The sequence below is a fragment of the Mesoplodon bidens genome (assembly GCF_964165515.1).
Source record: "Mesoplodon bidens genome assembly, chromosome: 1".
In the NCBI taxonomy this organism is placed as follows: Eukaryota; Metazoa; Chordata; class Mammalia; order Artiodactyla; family Ziphiidae; genus Mesoplodon; species Mesoplodon bidens.
In genome coordinates this window covers 159673528-159691452 of record NC_138176.1, presented here as the reverse complement: position 1 = coordinate 159691452, position 17925 = coordinate 159673528, and the positions used below count along the sequence as shown (strand labels likewise).

The 17925-nt window shown below is 36.9% G+C and overlaps 1 protein-coding gene across 3 annotated transcripts in view; it reads left to right on the top strand.

The window, feature by feature from the left end:
- Nucleotides 1-17925, top strand: part of TBC1D19 (TBC1 domain family member 19) — a 159659-nt gene that overhangs the window by 69059 nt on the left and 72675 nt on the right. For all 3 annotated transcript variants that reach the window (XM_081246683.1, XM_081246682.1, XM_081246684.1), the window contains 2 exons: nt 1241-1287; nt 5180-5290. In XM_081246683.1, coding sequence (XP_081102809.1) covers nt 1241-1287; nt 5180-5290 — 158 coding nt within the window. The remainder of the gene's footprint in view (nt 1-1240; nt 1288-5179; nt 5291-17925) is intronic.

Genomic DNA, 17925 nt, shown 5'->3' with positions numbered 1-17925 from the left:
TTGTTTTGTTTTGTTTTTGCGGTACGCAGGCCTCTCACTGTTGTGGCCTCTCCCGTTGCAGAGCACAGGCTCCGGACACGCAGGCTCAGCGGCCATGGCTCACGGGCCCAGCCGCTCCGCGGCATGTGGGATCTTCCCAGACCTGGGCACGAACCCGTGTCCCCTGTATCGGCAGGTGGACTCTCAACCACTGCGCCACCAGGGGAGCCCCATCTGATTTTTTTTGCTTAAACTTCTACTTTACAGTTTAAAATTCCTAACTTTGGTCAGTGTTCTCCATTATTTTGAGGATATTTAAATCAGTTATCCTTTTTTAAAGCAGCATTTGAAAACGTTTTTATAAAAGGGTAAATTAAATCATTCAGTGGATTTCATAGACAAATCTTTTTCAAACTTTAATTACACTGAGATGTTAAAGATGGATTAAATGTGGAAAAATTTGTGCCAATTGCTTTGTGCCAAAGCAAGGCCTCAAAAAATTTATTAAACACTCAGATTTGTTTCTCTCCACGAAAATCTTTAGTAAAAGGCAAGATATTTATTTGATCTGAAGAGAAACCAGGGTATATGTGAAACAGTTTTAATACTTCTAAAATGTTTTTAAGAATTTATTTTTGTTCATTTTAATGTTTAAAATTGAGTCAATCAATTTTATAAACATATAATGAGTGAGAACTCTAACATTTACTATGATAAACAGATACATATATAAAATTGTTTAGGTAGACATGTACATAATTCCTCACCACTCCTTCTTTAAAAAAAGTTGAGGGAGGTGGGTACTGGGCAAGAAATTGTGCCATAATAAAGGGAGCAGTGTGTTATAGAAGTTCAAAAGGGAGAACAGTTCAATACAACTACAGGAATTCACTAAGAATGCATTGTTTGTATTCTAAGTACTTTGAGAATTCTCATATAGAATTCTCTATTCTCATATAGAACTTTCACATTATACTGACATTGTTTTTCAATTCAACTACAAATAATCTATTATAAATTTATCAAAGGGGGGACTCTTTATTTCTTCTAGAGTATGTCATCTAGGCTGTCAAGGGAAGGGATTACCTTTTTATTTTTATTGGCCCAGTACTTAACACAATGTATGACAAATAAGTGATATTCTGCAAATGTTTGAATTAATCTAGCTGCATAGCAACATATGAATCATTAAAATTTATTATTAATAAGAATTTTTACGTTATAATTGAAATTTTGTTTTAACCTATCTTATTAATTCTAGATTTAAGCCTTTTCAGGCCTGTTTATGCACCTAAGGATTTTCTCGAGGTAGGTTCTATTGGCTAAATATATATATATATATATATTAATGAGGTAAAAATGCAAAAGAAATGATGGTATAAGAACATCTCCAGGCAGAGGAATCACCATGTAAAAAGCCCCAGAGCCACTGAAGTGGTGGAATAACATGATTATATTATATTTGGAAATTGCTCTTGGAAAATACATTGAAGTGTGGAAAAATTAGAGGGAAGTAAATCAGGAAGATTTGATTAAAAAATAGTGACTGTAAATCATGTAGCCTGCTTCCTGGCACATACGGGTGCTCAGTGAATTGTTTCCTTTTTTATTTCCTCCCTGTTCTAGTAGTTCAGGCAAGGCATGATAAAGGTCTGAACTAAGAGAACAGCATTCAAAATGGAAAGAATTCAACAGACTTGAGAGATTTTAAGGAAGATTTGGGAACTGATTAGATCTAAGGAGCATGAGGATAAAACAAACAAACATAAAGATAACCGTTAAGTGTCTAGATTGGGTAACTGGGCAGAGGTAACTTGCCCTTGAGATAGAGAACACAGGAGGAGAAACAGGTCCATTAGTGAAGATGATGAGCTAAATTCAGTTTGAGAGGCATATTGAGAATTCAAGTGGAACTCTTCAGTAGGCAGTTACAACTCACTAATTATTTTAATTCACCTCTCTTTGACTATACTTTTTTTCTTGTACTTTACATGTAATCCATCAGCAAATCCTTTCAGCTTTACCTTTGAAGTATATCCAGAATCCATCCACTTCTTACTACAGTCATTCCTATTTCACTGGTCCAAGCAGCCATTTCTTGTCTGGACTATTTCAGTAGCCTCTTAATTGCTCTTTCTGCTTCTAAGCTGCCCACCTAGAATCTGTCCTTTTGTTCTTAGCAGAGTTTCTAGAGGAAGACTTGTAAGTACAATTCTGAAGAAGCCACTCTTCTGGTATCCAGGTGCTTCCTATCTCCTTCTACTTAAAAACCAAAGTCATGACAGTGGCCTAAAATATCCTGCTTGGTCTGTTACCCCACCACCTCTCTGAGTTCGTCTCCTATTACTTTTTCTCCTGATTTGTTCTCCAGCTATTTTAGCCTCCTTGCTTTACCTTGGCTTCCGCCCACTTGTGAGGGCCTTTTGCTCCTTCTTTTCTCTGCCTGCAGTGCTTTTCCCCCAGATACTTGTGTGTACATTCCCCTCACTCCTTATGTCTTTGCTTAAATGTCACATTCTCAACATAAAGAATATGGTCAAGAATATTGTAATAACTTTATATGGGTACAGATGGTTACTAGACTTATTGTGGTGATCATTTCACAATGTGTGCAAATGTCAAATCACTTTGTAGTACACCTGAAACTAGCATAATATTGTACGTCAACTATATTTCAATTATTTTTTATTTCAATTAAAAAAAAGAATATTCATGGAAAAAATTCAAACACATACACACACACAAAAATGTTGCCTTCTCAGCAAAGCTTTCCCTGACTCCCCTGGTTGGAACTCCTTATAGCCCTTTCCTACTTTGTTTTTCTCCATAGCATTTGGCATCATATAACATACTATTTTTCTATTTGGCTTATTGTCTGCCTTATCCTATTAGATGGAAGTTTTGTTCACTGCTGCAACAATTACAGAGTCAAGTCAGATAACTGAAAAGGCTCAACAAGACTTCACCCACAAGGATACACCCACATAAGGCTTTCTTTCAGCAAGAGAAAGAAAATACATGCAAATACAAAGAGATGGGAATTTCCAGACACATCTCCCAGGCCCCTTTCTCAGTTGCACAGGATGCACTTTGTCTTTGGTTTATGAATCTCCAAGGTACATGCAAGATACTTCAGTCTTGGGAGTCAAGGCACAAGTTTTCTGAGGGGTCTTTTATACCCCACTGGTAATTCAGATGTAAACCTGCAATCTGTACATTTTCAATAAACAATGTAAATAAACTGATATGGAGTTCCTCCAGGGGACATTAATAGCACATTATAAATGACTAGTTAGTGCATTTTACCCCATCTTGGCCAAGCGTTACTACTAGATGTCCAGGTAACCCTGAAGATAAGATAGAGCTACCATAAACCAGCTGCAGCTGCAAGCTGATCCTATCTTTAACTGTTCTCTCTGTAACAGGTAGAACAGTGCTTAGCACATCATGGCTCAGTAAACGTGTTGAGTGAATGAGTAAACGAATGATTGAATCTTTCACATTTTATTTTTATTTCTTTTCTGAACCTGTTGTCTCTGATACCAGTTTGCCAGCATAGAACATTGTTAGAAATTATTTCAGGCCTTTTAGAATTGCAAGCAGTATCTTTAAAGAAAAACTACTTTGGTTTGAAACTGCCTTTATGGTGCTAGCATTATTTCTCTTAGCTTATTAAAGATTTCTCCCAAACTTTTTCTTTTTCTAGCACTTAAATTTCATGTAATTTTTTTATGGTTGTCTTTAACTGTTTTCTCCTTAATAATCATAGTGTTCTGTGGCCTTCAGGACTGTTGCTGAATTGATCCTTTTATTAGTCATGCTGAGATTCTTCTTTAACTCAAACAAATTTCCTATAATCATTTCCTTAGTTATAGTTTCTGCTTTTCTAATATTTTCTCTTTTCTATTGCCCACATATTCATAGTTTCTTTTTCTTTTCAATTCTGTGTTTTTGAGTTTCCCATGCAAGTATGATGCGTTATTTGTGTAACTAGACCAAAATTGTGTTATTCTATATTAGTCTGTATTTAACACTATTGATTCTTTGCTAAATCCTCTTTTTTCTTTTTTTTTTTTTTAAATACCTTTGATATTTTTAGTTTCAATTTAGTGTTTGCAATTTTAGGAAACTCTTTTGGCCTTATAGCATATTCCATTTTATCAGCCATGAGTTATCAGTTTATGAATGCCTTCTTCAGATATGATAGTGTTTCTGTCATTATAATCTCCTTCCTTGGATTCTTGGTGGTTTCTTTCCCTCAACAGTTTCAATTTTTTAATATTTTTGAAGTTATTATTATTCTCTCCCCAAAATGTGTGTTGTTAGAAAAATAAGAAAATATATGTAAGACAAAAATTTAAAACAGAAATTACTCATAATGCCATCATACAGCAATAAATACTACTATACTGTAACTTTTTAATTTAATAAACATTGTGAGATTAATTGAGGCATATTACACTGTATTTTGTACGAATTAAACATAATTTATTTAGGTAATTTCCTCTAATGGAATATTTAAGTTGTCTCATGTTTTTCTGTTTTATAAGAGAACAGCACTTCCTTGATGTTTTTTTCTGCACTATCTCTGCAAACAGCTTTAATTACTTCCATAATCATACTGATAGAATTGAGATTCCTAGAGTAAAGGCTGTGCATATATCTAAGGTTTTTTTTAATCTAGTTAATATTGAAAAATATATAAATCCATCTTTCTTGTTAGCTTGGCTTCTGAAAAATTTTTTTTCCCTTTGGGTTTGGTTTATCAGCAAAATCTTATGATGTTATTCACTGTCTTTCTATAAACCTTGTCAGTATCTGTTTTTTAAAAGAGTTAGAGTTGGTTCTAAAATTTTCCCTGGCAAATATTACAATCAAGCAATTTAAATTTTTCTGTCATTTTCCCTGGTAAAATATTATAATCAAACAATTCTTTTTACCATCAGAAAGTTTTTCTTTCTAACTAAATTTTTAATTTTTTAGTTTTATATGGTATCTGTTGGAATATTAAATTAAAAGCATATTTATAGTATTTTAACATTTTAATACAATTTTATAATATTCAGAATGTAATTAAAGTATATGCATAACCCAGATAGTTTTTAATCTTGTGATATGTACTAAGGTTATTACTGCCAATTTTATAAGTGTAAATAGTCAATAAAGAAACTAACCAATTATGTTGGATTTGTTTTTAAAGGTTTTAGTTAATCTTCGCAACCCAAATTATGAAAATGGTGATTCTCATAGTTTCAGGACTCATTTGGGTTTAATCCAAGTTCCTCTCAAAGTAAAAGACATCCCTGAATTGGTAAGTATAGGCATTTAAAAATAAATTAACATATTTTAGAGGGCAACTATTAGAAATATATTTTAGTGCAGCATATATCTAAAGCAGTAGGACAATCTGCTCATTAAATAAATGAATAAAATGAAAAGTTTCTTTTTTATTGTAAGTATGCTGTATAGAGAGTGAGTTGCTTTGCTAGTAGGATTAAAGATGAGCTTTCCTTGACCTATAAATGCTTTTGCTTATTTCTTATTTTAATAAACAGCATAGATTTATAAGACAGCTTGTTGGAATTTGGGTGCCTGATATATGGCTACAAAACTGATTGAAACAAATTATGAATTTTATTAAAAAATTTTTAAAGAATGTACATTTCATTTAATTCACCCAACCTTCATTAAGCTCATAACATGGTGAGACACTGAGGGAGATAAAAGAACATAAGATGAGTTAAAGGCTGTCTCTGCTCTGGAGACTCACATTTTGATAAGTACGTTAGTTTTAAAATAGAGTAATTATACAAAGGTGGGAAGATTTCCTGATAAAGGATATAAGAAATTACCATCACTCCTTCTTTTGTTAATTACCCCAAAACGATAAGGAGCGCAGAAATGTAAATACTGTCTTTGGTGAAAGTAAGAAACAACTTGTAACTCTAAGCTTTAAAGTGTTAAGATAGAGAGCTGATGGGAGAATGAAGAATGACGCAAACATGAAGATGGCCAAGGCTTAATGCCTCTAAAAGGTGGGAGGTATGGATGACAAGTGTGACAGTAATCAATTTATTATCTTTCAGCTCCAAATCTACCTTTTTTAAAAACTGAAGTATAGTTGATTTACAATATTGTATTAGTTTCAGGAGTATAGCAAAGTGATTCAGTTATACACACACACATATTCTTTTTCAGATTTTTTTCCATTATAGGTTATTACAAGATATTGAATATAGTTCCCTGTGCTATAGGGTAAATCCTTGTTGCTTATTGATTTTATATATAGTAATGTATATCTGTTAATCCCATACTCCTAATTTATCCCCCTTTGGTAACCATAAGTTTGTTTTCTATGTCTGTGAGTCTGTTTCTGTTTTGTAAATAAATTCAATTGTATTATTTTTTCAGATCCCACGTATAAGTGATATCATATAATATTTGTCTTTGTCTGGCTTACTTCACTTATTTTATATATATATATATATATATATATATATATATATATATATATATATATGTGTGTATATATATATATATATATATAAAACACCTTCTTTATATATTCATCTGTTGGTGGTCACTTAGGTTGCTTCCATGTCTTGACTATTATAAATAGTGCTGCTATGAACATTGGAATGCAAATATATTTTCGAATTAGAGTTTTTGTCTTTTCCTGATATATGCCCAGGAGTAGGATTGCTAGATCATATGGTAACTCTATTCTTAGTTTTCTAAGGAACCTCCATACTGTTTTCCACAACGGGTGCACCAATTTACATTCCTACCAACAGTGTAGGATGGTTCCCTTTTCTTCACACCCTCTCCAGCATTTATTATTTATAGATTTTTAATGATGACCATTCTGCCCAGTGTGAAGTGCTACTTCATTGTAGTTTTGCAAATCTGCCTTTTTTGCTCTGTTTTATTATACTGGAGCTGGAACTTATAAACATTTCGTTTTTGCCAACTAGCTTGATGTTAGGCTTTGTCACTAGACGATTCTGGAGGGACATTGCAAGACAATAGCAGGAGAAAGGGACTTTCCATGTACAGAAGCCAGCAGATCAGCAAACAGAAGACCCAGTAGCACTCACCTTGGCAGCCCTCAGTCAACCAGCTCCAGCCTGTACTCTCTGGCAAGGGTTTTCTTCACCTCTGGTCTGCACATTCCTGTGGCAGGCATACCCTCTCCTTAAAAGTCTGAATCTCAGTCTTGAGGGCACTGGGGGACCCTTTCATGAGTTCTTAATTCCTTCTTGATTCACCCTCATGCTTAGAAGTCATAGTTCCTTTCTGCATTTGCTAATTCTGTTTTTCCCTGTTCACATTTCTGGTATGGTTTCTATTTCTTGATGGGACTCTGACTGATACAAAAAGCCAGATGATTTTTCTCCCTTGAACTTTGGAAAGGATCAAGAATTGGAGATACCACATGTTATAGAGTCTCTGAGGAGACATAGGACTGAAAGTGGAGATTGTGTAAAAGTCTGTATCAGGAGGGGTTAGACCCCCAGACTCTTCTCATCCTGCATATTCCGGTGACTCCTCCTCCCTCACAGAAGACCAGAGGTGTGTTAATCACTACAGAAACAGAATCAGAAAGGCTATAAACTCAGTGACCTCAGACATAGAGCTGAACAGGAATGAGGCATGGTATTGAAAACAGAGGAATTAAGTGAAAGTTGACCGAATAGTGAACTAATACCCTTGTCCCCTACCACCACCACTATGCCTGCCCAGTCTCACCTTCACCCTCCACCAACTTTATAATGCCAGAGAAAAGGCTAACAGAGATTTGGAGAATCCTTACCAGTGGGGAAAAAAAAAGAAAAGAAAAATAGCTGGCTGGCTATAATTGCTTCACAGTGAAGTCCACCACACTCTGCCCAGTTCTCGCAGACAGAGCTTCCAGTCAGTCGTTAATCGCCTCAACCCTAAATGTAACTGACCAGCCTAGGATCTCCAGATACTTGAAATCTTCCAATTTTAAAGGCATAGGTCAAAACTAAAACAAATAAACAAACAGAAAAAAAAAAGAAGAAGAAGAAGAAATAGCCAATTTAGGGAATGAGTGCTTATTATGACAGCCAATTTAGGGAATGAGTGCTTATTATGACCACCAATAGTTATTTCAGGCTTGAATTTACAACTATACTCACAAGATACAATAGGCCAAAACCTGGTGCGAGGTTCATTTAGATTTGCAAAATGATACAGGACAGAAAACATGGCCTGTCAGTATATCACGTAGATCTTCATTGGAAGTCCTTGCAGCCAACCAGATGCTACTTCCCAGCCCCACAAGGAATGCATGCAATTGAAGTGCCAAGGCTACATAGGCATAGCATAGGAAAGTCTCATATGCAATAGGAACTATTTCTTATAATGCACATGAACATAGCTTCCAAGTCCTCTCAAGAGGCACACCAGGTATCTAAGACCTATGTTTTCCATTAGATTTTTATAGTCCACTTACAGTCCTCCATTTCAGATGTAATTTACCAGTCAAGGGTCATATTTTTTCAGTAAATTATATTGCTTAGTAATATAGCTGGCTTTCCCCTCCACAGTTTTTTTGTGTGATCCAGTACATTTTCAGGTCAACAGTGCTGGGAGAAGGTAAACCCAAGGTTATCTTCACGTGGACAAAAACGTTAGCCTGTTGTTAACCATTTCTCCCCAATAGAAGATGTAAAGCAAACATTAATATTCTCAGAGAGAAGATATTACTCATTAAACAAGAATAGAATTTCATTAAACCAACAAAACAAAACATTAGAAAATGAAAAAAGAGCTTATAGGACTCAAAAATATGGTATGCCAAAAAAAAAAAAAATCAGTAGAAAGCCCAGGAAATCTCTATCAGAAGACAGAGCAAAAGCAAAAAAGCCAAAGAGATGAAAAATTAAAAGGAAAAGTTTTTTGTTTTTTGTTTGTTTGTTTGTTTGTTTTTGCAGTACACGGGCTTCTCACTGTTGTGGCCTCTCCCGTTGCGGAGCACAGGCTCCGGACACGCAGGCCCAGCAGCCATGGCTCACGGGCCCAGCCGCTCTGCGGCATGTGGGATCTTCCCGGACCGGGGCACGAACCCGTGTCCCCTGCATCGGCAGGCGGACTCTCAACCACTGCGCCACCAAGGAAGCCCTGGAAAGGTATTTTTTTTAAATTAGAGGATCAATCCAGAAGCGCTAACACCTGACCAATAGGAGTTCTAGAAAGAGAAAACAGAGGTAAAGGAATTATTAAAAATTTTAAGAATGGAAAGACAGGAATCTTCATTGTGAAAAGGCCCGCCCAGTACCCAATGCTGTGAATGAAAGAAGACCCAAGGCACCTGAATAGGAGAAGACCAAAAACTTTTTATGGAAGAAAAACAGAGTATATATAAAGTTTCAAGCATCTGACCGCTCAGCAGGAAGACTGGAAGCCAGAAGATTTTTAAGTAAAGCCTTTAAAAATCTGAATGATTTCAAGCCTAGAATTCTGTATGTAACCAACAGTCAATCAAATGAGAATTTGAAGTAGACATTTTCAGATGTATGTGATCTCAAATATTTACTCTTATTAAGGGCGCTATTGGTAGAAATGCTCCAAAACAAGATCAAAAACAAAAAGAGCAAAACAGAGGATCCAGGAAATGGGATTCCAACCTAAGAGAAGAACAATTTCCAAAATAACAGTGAAGAGCAGTTCCAGGACAAAGTTTGTGCAACAGGACCAGAGCAGAGCAATTCCAGATTGGAGCAGGAGGTTGGGGGGTTCCAGGATGAGTGCCTGCAAGAAAAACACCAAAAGTAAAGAGGATCTGACAGGTTTAACCACATGCAAAATTGTATTGTGGAGGGTCTTTTCAGAGTTGTTCAAGGGTAGAGGAAGAGGTAAGTGATTACAGAAAACTGCATAAGTGAAAAAATGGTTTAATTATGAACTGTATGAAAAAAATACATATTTTAGGAAAGGAAACATATTTATAGCATACTCCTTGCCTCAGCAGTGAATAATTTTTAAATAGTAATAATAATGTAAACTCTTAATATGGATTTAATCAAGAATTGATATATACTTATAATGGAATGATGGAAGGAGGAAAAGAGAGTGTACATGAGCTAAAAATCCTCATTTATCATAAAAAATCAGTAGATATTTGAAACTGATAAATTAAAAATAACAATATATACTTGTTACTTGAAATATGGGTGTAAATACCAGGAAAAAAAGCTGAAAGTGGTTATTCCTGAATAGTGGGCTAATTATGATTGCATGTGTATGTGTGTGTGTGTGTGTGTGTGTGTTGTGTATATGTGTGTTGGGGAGGAGTACATAAATAGAGAACTCCTATTTTGTTGTTGTTGTTAAGTCTTTTAGCTGATTTGACTTCTGTTTATTGCCTGTAAATATAGTATAGTGTGGTGGTTAGGTGACTAGATTCTGAAGCCAACTAACCCGGGTTTAAATTCTTGCTCTGCCACTCACTGGCTGTGTGACCTTGGGCAAGTTTTTCTTAACCTTGAGCTTTAGTTTTCTTATTTAATATATGGACAGTAGTACCTTTTTCAAAAAATAAATGTATGTATTTTTATTTTTATTTATTTTTGGTGGCATTGGATCCTTGTTGCTGAGTGCGGACTTTCTCTAGTTGCAGCGAGCGGGGGCTACTCTTCGTTGCAGTGTGCGGGCTTCTCATTGAGGTGGCTTCTCTTGTTGCGGAGCATGGGCTCTAGATGCGCGGGCTTCAGTAGTTGTGTCTTGTGGGCTCTAGAGCACAGGCTCAGTAGTTGTGGTGCATGGCCTTAGTTGCTCTGTGGCATGTGGGATCTTCCAGACCAGAGCTCGAACCTGTGTCCTCTGCATTGGCAGGTGGATTCTTAACCACTGTGCCACCAGGGAAGCCCTGGACAATAGTATCTCATAGAAGTGTTGTGCAGATCAGTAAGTTAAGATATAAGTTATGGGTTGAATTGTGTCCCCCCCAAAAGATATGTTGAATCTTGACATCCAGTACCTGTGAATGTGACCTCATTTGCAAATAGGGCCATTGAAGATACAATGAAATTAAAATGATGTCTTACTGGAGTAGGGTAGGCCCCTAGTCCAATATGACTGGTGTCCTTATAAGAAGAGGAGAAGAGACACAAAAGAGAGACACACAAGGAGAATGTCATATGACAGGCAGAGACTGGAGTGTTGCATCTATAAGCCAAGGAACACCAGAGATTGCCAGCAATACCAGAAGCTAACAGAAAGGCATGGAACAGATTCTCCCCTAGAGCCTTCAGGGAGAGCATATTAATATCTTGATTTTGGACTTCTATCATCCAGAACTGTGAGAATGAGTTTCTCTTGTTTAAAGCTAACCAGTTGTAATTTTTGTACCACTGGCAGCCCTAGGAAACTTATATATAAATATGAAACATATAGATGGTCCTTGGAAAGTAGTAAGCAGTATATAACTATTAAACATTACTACTACAACTTTCATTAAAAAATAATTTTTAAGAAGTTATTTTTAAAAGATGTTAGAAGCCCTATTAGTAGCAGTTTATACAAAGTGATATGGCTGTACAGAAGAGGAAGTGACAGATTCTTTTCCTAGAGGTGGTGGGAGGTCTTCTCAGAGGTACTGTCATTTGAAATAGTTTGAAGGAATTTGCTAAAGAAGCAGGGAAAGGATAATGTATGAAAATGTTTAGCATGTGCGTAAGTGGGGCTAATTATGCCTCTGTCTGTCTGAGGGGATCTGGAGCTGGTGTGGATTCATTCTTAGCTATTGGAGAACCAAAAGCTTGTGGCAAATTTTTTAAAAATTGTGACTATACCTAATGTCTGCAGGCATGAGGGATAGTTGTCCCCATGTTTCCTGAACGATATAAACTGGTGATAGTGATTCTGACCTGATGATGCATGGTTTATCTGTAACCCTGGTCTGTCTGTGTGAATACTGAACTTAGTGAGACTCAATGACTCTCATATGATGCCTCAATAGATGGCCCTCAAACCTAGTTCACAGTGTTAGGGTTAGAGTTACCCATATCAAAAGGGACCCACGCAGCCTGAAGGTAGCTTTGGAGGGCAGGGGATTGGCGCAGGGAGCCTGCTGAACTCCCAGGCCTGTTCCCTGCCCTCCAAGGACCCCCCCCCACCCGCCTTTGCCACCTTGGTCTTTAGGGGCATAAGAGGGAGGCTAGGGAGATCAGGAGAGGCAGGCGGGAGGGGCCTTCCCAGACCCGAAGAGCAGAAGAGGAGAGGAGAGGAGGGCGTTTGCTCCGCCCACTCAAGCCAGGAAGCCTGCTGGGCTCCCAGGTGAGATCACCTGCCCTCTGAGACCAGGGGAAGGGCACACCTGGGCCCCTTCTGTTCCTTGAGCCTCAGCCCCACGCCCCACAGCCCCCAGGGCCTTTTCCAGCCTTGTGGGCCCTAAGTATAATCCCTGCCCACCACCCAAACCTTGCCTTTGCTTAGCACCCACACTCCACAGACAAGGCCTTTCCCTCCATTTTTAAAAAATTTTCCCTCCTCCTCTTTTATACTATTATGGTACTGATGTACCTTTTGGTTGTTGATTCATCTATATTTTTATTTTTGTATTCTTTCTAACATATCGTAATTTCCTAGTCTAATTTTATTTTTTACTTTGTTACTATTCTCTCTCTTTTTTTTTTTTTTTTTTCTTTTTTTGCCACCCCACGCAGCTTGCGGGATGTTGGTTCACGAGCCGGGGGTCAGACTAAAGCTCCTGCAGTGGGAGGTCTGAGTCCGAACCACTGGTCTAACCGAGAACCTCAGACCCCAGGGAATATTCATGGGAGTGAGGTCCCACAGAGTTCCTCATCTCAGCACCAAGACCCAGCTCTACCCAATAGCCTACAAACTCCAGTGTTGGAAGCCTCAGGCCAAACAACCAGTAAGACAGGAACACAATCTCACTCATTATAAAAAGAAAACAATGAGACAACAAAAAAATATGTCACAATGAAGGAGCAAGGTAAAAATCTACAACACCGAATAAACGAAGAGGAAATAGGCAATCTACCTGAAACGGAATTCAGAGTAATGATAGTAAAGATGATCCACAATCTCAGAAATAGAAATGGAGGCATGGATTGAGAAAATACAAGAAAAGTTTAACAAAGTTCTAGAAGAACTAAAGAACAAACAAACAGAGATGAACAACACAATAACTGAAATGAAAAATACACTAGAAGAAATCAATAATGGAATAACTCAGGCAGAAGAATGAATAAGTGAGCTGGAAGACAAAATAGTGGAAATAACTACTGAGGGGCAGAATAAAGGGAAAAAAAAGAAAAGAATTGAAGACAATCTCAGAGACCTCTGGGACAGCACTAAATGAACCAACATTCAAATTATATGGGTCCCAGAAGAAGAAGAGAAAAAGAAAGGGTCTGAGAAAATATTTGAAGAGATTATACTTGAAAACTTCCCTAATGTGGGAAAGGAAATAGTCACCCAAGTCCAGGAAGCATAGGATAAACCCTAGGAAAAACACAATAAGACACATATTAATCATATTAATCAAACTAGCAAAAATTAAATTCAAAGAAAAAATATTAAAAGAAGCAAGGGCAAAACAAAAAATAACAGACAAAGGAATCCCCATAAGGTTATCAGCTGAGTTTTCAGCAGAAACTCTGCAAGACAGAAGGGAGTGGCAGGATACACTTAAAGTGATGAAAGAGAAGAACCTACAACCAAGATTACTCTATCCAACAAAGATCTCATTCAGATTGGATGGAGAAGTCAAAAGCTTTTCAGACAAGCAAAAGCTAAGAGAATTCAGCACCATCAAGCCAACTTTACAACAAATGCTAAAGAAACTTCTCTAGGCAGGAAACACAAGAGGAAAGAAAAGACCCACAAAAACAAACCCAAAACAATTAAGAAAATGGTAATAGGAACATACATATCGATAATAACCTTGAAAGTAAATAGATTAAAGGTCCCAACCAAAAGACACAGACTGACTGAATGGATACAAAAACAAGACCCATATATATGCTGCCTACAAGACACCCACTTCAGACCTAGGGACACATACAGACTGAAAGTGAAGGGATGGAAAAAGTATTTCCATGCAAATGGAAATCAAAAGAAAGCTGGAGTAGCAATACTCATACCAGATAGAACAGACTCTAAAATAAAGACTGTTACAAGAGATAAGGAGGGACACTACATAATGATCAAAGGATCAATCCAAGGAAAAGATATAACAATTATAAATGTTTATGCACCCAACATAGGAGCACCTCAATAAATAAGGCAAATGCTAACAACCATGAAAGGGGAAATCAACAGTAACACAATAATAGTAGTGGACTTTAACATCCCACTTACACCAATGGACAGATCACTCAAACAGAAAATAAATAAACATAAGCTTTAAATGACACAATAGACCACATAGATTTAATTGATATTTATAGACCATTCCACCCAAAAGTGGGAGAATACACTTTCTTCTCAAGTGCACATGGAACATTCTCCAGGTTAGATCATATCTTGGGTCACAAATCAAGCCTCAGAAAATTTAAGAAAATTGAAATTGTATCCAACATCTTTTCTGACCACAATGCCATGAGATTGGAAATCAATTACAGGAAAAAAACTATAAAAAACACAAATACATGGAGTCTAAACAGTGCACTACTAAATAACCAAGAGATCACTGAAGAAATCAAAGAAGAAATTTAAAAATACATAGAAACAAATGACAATGAAAACACGATGACCCAAAACCTATGGGACACAGAAAAAGCAGTTCGAAGAAGGAAGTTTATGGCAATTCAATCTCACCTCAGGAAATAAGAAAAATCTCAAGTAAACAATCTAACCCTACACTTAAAACAACTAGAGAAAGAAGAACAAAGAAAACCGAAAGGCAGTAGAAGGAAAGAAATCATAAAGATCAGCAAAGAAATAAATGAAGTAGAAATTAAGAAAACAATAGCAAAGATCAGTAAAACTAAAAGCTGGTTTTTGAGAAGATAAACAAAATTTGTAAACCCTTAGCCAGACTCATCAAGAAAATAAGGGAGAAGACGCAAATCAATAAAATTAGAAATGAGAAAGGAGAAATCACAACTGACACTGCAGAAAAACAAAGGACTATAAGAGACTACTAAAAACAACTGTATGCCAATAAAATGGACAACATGAAGAAAAGGACTAATTCTTGGAAAGGTACAATTTTCCAAGACTGAACCAGGAAGAATTAGAAAATATAAACAGACCTATCACAAGTAATGAAATTGAAACCATAATTAAAAATCTTCCAACAAACAAAACTCCAGGACCAGATGGCTTCACAGGCAAATTCTATCAAACATTTAGAGGAGAGCTAACACCGATCCTTCTCAAACTCTTCAAAAAAATTGCAGAAGGGGAAACATTCCCAAATTCATTCTACGAACCACCATCACGCTGATACCAAAACCAGAAAAAGATATCACAAAAAAATGAAAATTATAGACCAGTACCACTGATGAAAATAGATGCAAAAATCCTCAACAAAATACTAGCAAACAGAATCCAACAGCACATTACAAGGATCATACACCATGATAGGTGGGATTTATCCCAGGGATACAGGATTCTTCAATATATGCAAATCAATCTATGTGATACACCATATTAACAAATTAAAGAATAAAGACCATATGATCATCTGAATAGATGCAGAAAAAGCTTTTGACAAAATTCATCACCCATCTATGATAAAAACTCTCCAGGAAATGGGCAGAGAGGGAACCTGCCTCAACATAATAAAGGCCATATATGACAAACCCACAGGAAGTAGCATACTCAATGGTGAAAAACTGAAAGCATTTCCACTAAGATCAGGAACAAGACAAGGATGTCCACTCTCGCCACTCTTATGCAACATAGTTTTGGAAGTCTTAGCCACAACAATCAGAGAAGGAAAAGAAATTAAAGGAATCCAAATCGGAAAAGAAGAAGTAAAATTGTCACTGTTTGCAGATGACACGATACTATACGTAGAAAATCCTAAAGATGCCACCAGAAAACTTCTAGACCTCATCAGTGAATTTGGTAAGGTGGCAGGATACAAAATTAATGCACAGAAATCTCTGGCATTCCTATACACCAACCACAAAAAATCAGAAGGAAAAATTAAGGAAACACTGTCATTTACCAAAGCAACCCAAAGAAATAAATACCTAGGAATAAACCTGCCTAAGGAGGCAAAAGACTTGTACTCAGAAAAGTGTAAAACACTGATGAAGGGAATCAAAGATGACATAAACAGATGGAGAAATATACCATATTCTTGGGTTGGAAGAAGCAATCCTCTGAAAATGACTATACTACCCAAAACAATCTACAGGTTCAGTGCAGTCCATATCAAACTACCAATGGCATTCTTCACAGAATTAGAACAAAAAGTTTTACAATTCATATGGAAACACAAAAGACCCCGAATAGCCAAAGGAATCTTGAGAAAGAAAAACGGAGTTGGAGGAATCAGGCTCCCTGACCTCAAACTATACCACAAAGCTATAGTAATCAAGACAGTATGGTACTGGCACAAAAACAAAAAGAAATGTAGGTCAATGGTACAGGATAAAAAGCCCAGAGATAAACCCATGCCCATATAGGCACCTAATTTATGACAAAGGAGGCAAGAACATACAATGGGGAAAAAACAGCCTCTTCAATAAGCAGTCCTGGGAAAACTGCACAGCTACATGTAAAATACTGAAATTAGAACACGACCTAACGCCATACACAAAAATAAACTCCAGATGGATTAAAGACTTAAACGTAAGACCAGACACTGTAAAACTCTTAGAAGAAAACATAGGAAAAACACTCTTTGACATAAACCACAGCAAGATCGTTTTTGACCCACCTCCTATAGTAACAGAAATAAAAACTAAACTAAACAAATGGGACTTAATTAAACTTAAAAGCTTTTGCACAGCAAAGGAAACCTTAAACCAGTGGAAAAGACAGCCCTCAGAATGGGAGAAAATATTTTCAAATGAAACAACGGACAAAGGATTAATCTCCACAATATACAAACAGCTCATGGAGCTCAATCTCAAAAAGACAAACACTCCAGTTAAAAAAATGGGAGGAAGACCTAAACAGACATTTCACCAAGGAAGACATACAGATGGCTGAGAGGCACATGAAAAGATGCTCAACATCACTAATTATTAGAGAAATGCAAATCAAAACTGCAATGAGGTATCATACTGGTCAGAATGACCATTATCAAAAAATCTAGAAACAACAAATGCTGGAAAGGGTGTGGTGAAAAGGGAGCCCTCCTGCACTGTTGGTGGGAATGTAAATTGAGACGACCACTATGGAAAACAGTATGAAGTTTCCTTGAAAAACTAAAAATAGGACTACCATATGACCCAGCAATCCCACTACCGGGCATATACCCTGAGAAAACTGTAATTCAAAAAGAGTCATGTAGCACAGTGTTCATTGCAGCACTATTTACAGTAGTCAGGACATGGAACCAACCTAAATGTGCCTCAACAGATGAATGGATAAAGAAGGTGTGGCACATATCGGCAATGGAATATTACTCAGCCATAAAAAGAAACTAAGTTGATTATTTGTAGTGAGGTAGATGGACCTAGAGTCTGTCATACAGAGTTAAGTAAGACAGAGAAAAAGAAATACCGAATGCTAACGCATATATATGGAATCTACAAAAAAAAATGGTACTGATGAACCTAGTTGCAGGGCAGGAATGAAGAGGTAGACATAGAGAATGGACTTGAGGACATGGGATGGGAGGGGGAAGCTGGGCAAAGTGAGAGTAGCATCTCCATACATACACTACTGAATGTACAATAGTTGGCTGGTGGGAAGCAGCAGCATGGCACAAGGAGATTGGCTCCATGCTTTGTGATGACCTAGAGGGGTGGGATAAGGAGGATGGGA